This window comes from Montipora capricornis, chromosome 1 (genome assembly GCF_036669925.1).
Source record: "Montipora capricornis isolate CH-2021 chromosome 1, ASM3666992v2, whole genome shotgun sequence".
Lineage (NCBI taxonomy): Eukaryota > Metazoa > Cnidaria > Anthozoa > Scleractinia > Acroporidae > Montipora > Montipora capricornis.
The window spans coordinates 33,682,548-33,687,547 of record NC_090883.1 but is presented as its reverse complement, the minus strand read 5'-3'; the positions used below and the strand labels follow the sequence as shown (position 1 = coordinate 33,687,547).

The 5,000-nt window shown below is 40.0% G+C and overlaps 2 protein-coding genes across 5 annotated transcripts in view; both read left to right on the top strand.

Annotated features, from left to right (window-relative positions):
* LOC138039827 (carbonyl reductase [NADPH] 1-like) overlaps positions 1 to 5,000 on the top strand; it is a 172,303-nt gene that overhangs the window by 27,229 nt on the left and 140,074 nt on the right. The window lies entirely within an intron of this gene.
* The window catches only part of LOC138039321 (coiled-coil domain-containing protein 93-like), a 113,491-nt gene that overhangs the window by 106,348 nt on the left and 2,143 nt on the right, over positions 1 to 5,000 (top strand). Inside the window, exons 20-22 of one of the 4 annotated variants that reach the window (XR_011130449.1) lie at positions 2,275 to 2,312; positions 3,493 to 3,577; positions 4,229 to 4,342. The exons of 2 other annotated variants lie outside the window; for them this stretch is intronic. Coding sequence is in view for 1 of the 2 variants with exons in the window: in XM_068885507.1 (XP_068741608.1) it covers positions 2,275 to 2,312; positions 3,493 to 3,577 (123 nt within the window). In the remaining variant the exon portion in view is untranslated. The remainder of the gene's footprint in view (positions 1 to 2,274; positions 2,313 to 3,492; positions 3,578 to 4,228; positions 4,343 to 5,000) is intronic. One more of the 4 variants, XM_068885507.1, reaches the window with a different exon arrangement.

Here is a 5,000-nt window from a genome sequence, read left to right as displayed (position 1 = left end):
AGTTTTAAGCCTTGATTTCAAAGACACCTGTTTATTTTAACTGGAATTTTTCAATGGTCCGCCATTACTAACTTAAAAATCTTGAGAGAGCTGGATCGAGAACAATGACGTCAATGACTCAATAGTTTAAGAATGCAATGTATTTGTAGGCGGCTGAATTAATAGAGAGCTTTAGGAACGACAACGGAGTTGTCAAATTTGCATATTTAGTGGCCAAAAACAATAGATTTGCACGCTCTGCAGGTGCGTTTTTCATTTTTGTCAATTTTTTGGCCGTCGCCAGCAAAACAACAACGTGAAATAGTCAAATTTGAGGTTTTATGGAGGAAGTCAACACTTGGAGGTAAATTTTCATCATGAAAAAAGTTTCTCTCTTAAATTATGCGCGATTCATAACGTTTTCATTCCTGAGGGACTGCTATACCTTTGTCACATTAGAAAGCTTGGAATCATGGTCGTAAAGTGATTACAATAACAGATGACGTTCTCGTTGCCGTTCCCTTCGTCGTTGCTAAAGCTCCCTATTATGTTGCACGGGAGTTTCGGGCTTCCAGACTTTTAAACTCGTGTTTTGCTTTTATAATAAGCTTCGTTTAGACGCTGCATGAAATTTTAAGCTAGTGAGTAAATGACGTCACTTTTCCCTAGATCCAACCCTCTGAGGTCCCTTGGGTCATTTTGGAACGTGAGTAATGGCGGACCGTGAAATCCAAAACTTACACTCAAAGTAAACAGCCTTTGGATACAAATCAAAGCTCAAAATTATGCCTGTCAAGTATTAAGCAATCACACTTTAAAAATCTGAAGGAAAAAAGGAAGTGATTTTTTGATCATAGTAACACTTTTAAGGGTGAGCATGGCAGAATTCAAGCCGGAGTATGTAATCATTGATTCATTGCTCGCTGTGTTCGGGTAATGGATCCGGGAACTCTAAATGTAAAATGTTAGAGTGATCAACAATGTGGCAGTTAGACTTTTTTTGGAGGAAGTTTGTACCGTTTTGACCCATTTCATCGGGGATGTAATAACTAGTCAGTGGTCGAATTTATACTAGAGACGATTGACTCATGTAAGACGAATGATTTAAAACTGAACACTGAACTACGGATATCATATTTCCAGCATTTTCATTGGCTCCCCGGACGCAGGCTATCTGTTCATATACCTGCTGTACCTAATATGGTCAAAGAACACGTTAACAATGAAAAGAGCTGAATACATTTTTGCAGCTCTGAGGATAAATTGCCGACAAAAGCTGTTTAGGACGGAATTGACCGAGGCAGAAATCGATGCTTCAGTGGAAGAGTTGTTGATCCTGCGGAGTTTTTTAACAAAACAATTATTCTACTCGGGCTTGCTGGATATAAAATGATTATAACCAACGAGGCGCCGTTGGTCATGTATCACTTCATACCCAGCGCGCCCTCGTATAATTAACAATTATTGGATGAGGTTGAGCATGATAGCAATAATTATCAAGGCCAATGTTTGTGTTATCTGCCGAAGCCGAAGGTTATTGTCTGTAGCTATGACGTAAGAGAAACAGAGGAAGCAAGAATTACCTGCGTGCTTATAGCCAATCAAAATCGAGCTGGCGACACCGATGTATAATAATAGTAAATTATGACTCATGTTTTGCTTTATAATAGAGTTAATTTCCCAAAAGACTTTTTTCTCTATTGTTCTGTGCACCAACTTGGCCGTTATGGCGTCAAGTAAAAACCATCTATTAGAGTACAATTTCACAGTTTTCACAAACAGGATTAAAGGGGCTATGTTACGTTATTTTAGGGTGTTTAGGGAAACCTTTAAATAATACCGCGTTTTAAACTCGAAAATGGTAATATGGACATCTTCTACTGATAAAATAATTGTTACATCAAAAACAAGATGATTCTGAGCAAAAACGACCTTTATCCAGGCGATTTGCCAGAAACTTGAAAAACGTCGGACCGACCTTTTTCAAGATTCCCAAATGCAATCGATCGGTTTCAATCTTGTCCATTTGTGTCCTTCCATGCTTCTCTTTCCTTTTACTGTATTTCTTTTGTTGTTCAACAGTTTTAAGTGGTTATTGCAATGTTTCATTCTACTTTTTGTGCATTTTGGGTGTCATGACGTTACATTTTGCGTGACATAGCCCCTTTAAACTTTGGAATGAATAAAGAGTTGAACAAGTTAGCACTTTTTTCAAATGGGCCCTTCAACCACTTACCTGGCCTAATAAGTGGTGACTCCTCGTAAGATATAATTTCTGTCCCTTTTTTTAAACAGGTCAACTTATTGAACTCCATTCACGACAACTTTGAACAGTAAGTTCCCAATATTTAACTGAATCGTGAGTTGTAAGCTGAAATTGTAGAATTATTGTATCTATAAAACAACCTGTTGAAATGGTTAAGAAGTACTATCATTATATGGCAAGCAATTCTCAGGCTGCGCTCTGATTGGCTGGTTTTCGGTCGGGATTCTATACAGTACGGAGCATTGCCATGGAAACGGAAATTCAAGTTGATCGAAACACAAAAAGTTTTTAAAAAGCGGAGTTTAATTTTTTCATCAACACAGTACTCTTATATGAAGTTCGATGATGGAAGACGAAGGTTATAAACTTTCGCCAAGCGAATCTTACTAACCAGACGAAAATGAAAACGATGCCATGTGATAAACAACTTACCGACCTCACTTGCTCGGTACCCGTTGGTTATATGATAGCAATACATGAAGCAGCAGTCAACCTAGCAACCTTTGTGACTTTCCTATAATTGGTGTTGATGGAAGAATCCACCTTACAAGAAGGGGTTTCTCTCCACTAACTAAAACATTAACTAATTAGCAGGTAGTTTGGGGGATTATCTGTCCATGATTTTGTTGTTGGTTTTTGTCCAGGGTTGCGGCTTGTTGTTCATCTCTTTTTCCCTTCTTGACTCGGCACGAGGGGGTCGGCGCTGGACTAGAAACCCCCTTGCTCGGTTGCGCTCTACCCCTGAAGAATCGCAGCCATTTGCCTTTGTTTTGAACAAAACAGAATGCTAATTATTCCCCTGAACCTCGACCCTATCCTTTTGTTGTTGCACAATTCGAAACTAGCCTATTTCTCTTCCTGGCTTTACGGACTAACCCTAACTTTTGGCTATGATTTCCCCTCAACTCACCATCCACACACACAATATTCCCCCCTACTACCTACTGATTAATGAATGTTTTAGTGGAGAGAAACCTCTTCTTGTAAGGAGGATTCTTCTAAAACACCAAATAAGACAGCCACAAAAGTTACTAGGTTATCTGCTGCCTCATGTATTACTATTAAACAACCACTCTCGCTCTAGGTTAGTAAGAGGTTAAAAATTATCTCTTTCGCAACATTTGCAAGTCAGTGTTGTTGGTAAGTTTAGTTTTCGAATTTCCTCACGTTCCAGGGTTTTATTGTGGGAAAGAGATCTTAGCAAGTTATAGGTTTTGATGTTTTTATTTTGTTATCTTGTATTTTAGGGCAATGTCTTCACCGTCAAACAAAGAGCAATTCCTGAAGCAGTTGGAGAGCATTGTCAAGGGAATTGTGGACAACAAAGACAGAGTAATGCAGCCTTTGTTCAAAATTCTTTACAGCCGGGAGAGAATCGGAGTTTTAATGCAAAGCAAAGTTTTGAAGAGTAGTTTACCAATTTGAAACATAACCACACTGATATGGAACGAACTTCTACTCCCTTCACGTCGATGGTGTTTTCCCGCGTGTGTTTCGGATTGGATTCCAGCCGGGCTAACTATATATTTGTTTTTTCAAGACTATGCCCCGGGAGCTTTTTCCCTAGGTACTCCGGTTTTTCTGTCTCCTTTTTCAAATCCTGGTCCCCGATATTCGTTTTACAATAGCATGTTCATATTTTTTTTCTAGATTTTTCGTTTTTAGCTTTCCGAATGAGTGTCGAAATGTAATTGTTTTTTCTTTGCTTCGCTGATTGGCTTTCAAAGTTTCAGCCGATCAGCCAATCGGAAGTAAAAGGTAATTCAATGCAGTGACGCGTTACCCGCGCTGCATGTTACTGCTCTTCGTTCTGATTGGAGTATTTGATTTTCTGTGGCTGTGATTGGCTAAAGTGTTGACATTCGTTCGTTTGTGGGGCATTCAGTTGAAGGCCGTTCTACTGCTTAATTGCTCTTTTAAAATAGTACCAGAAAAATAAGCAGTAAACCACCTAGAGTTTACCGTTGTTTATCGCTTCTTTAGATTGAAAAGAAGAAGGTGGCCGAGAAGTAAAAGAGGGACACCTTAAACCAGCAATACCTCTAGATTGTGGAACAAGAACGGCCGTATTACAAAACGGTCAAAGATTTTACCGAGGTTAGTTGAATTGTTTATTTTGTGTGAAGACCAATTCGATCTAGATGGCTTTGTCGAACTACCTCGATACATCTTTGTCAAACGACGCATTGCTTTCATTCGGAGATAATCTAATTATCAGTATAAACTATGGTATAATCTAATTATCGGTATATTTTAAGAATATACGAATTAATATACGGTAGAAAGTGGTGGTAAATTGTTTTTCATTTTAATTGCGCTTCCAAGAGCGGGAAATATGCTATTCCGTTGGCGCCGTAAACGGGATGCAGACCCCATCACCACACGGTTCTTGGATATTCCACCTCTTTTGCTATTCCGGGGTAGTAATAATAATAATATAAAAATACATGATCTGCTAATCGCCCTTTCTCGCAGTCGGAGACTGAATTACTAAGGGCGCAGCTCAACGAGGTCGGGCCGAAGGAGCTGTGCTGCCGGCTACGCGCTCGGCCCCTGAACACGACCCATGTATGACCTCGGAGCACAGCACCACAGCCTGATGGAATAGGCCGGGAGTCGATTTTGAGGAGGGAGGAAAACCGAAGTACCCGGAGAAAAACCCACGGAGTCAGATTGAGATCGACTGAAACTCAGCCCACATACGACCCGAGGCCAGAGTTGAACCTGGGTCACAGAGGTGGGAGGCACGGTTGAT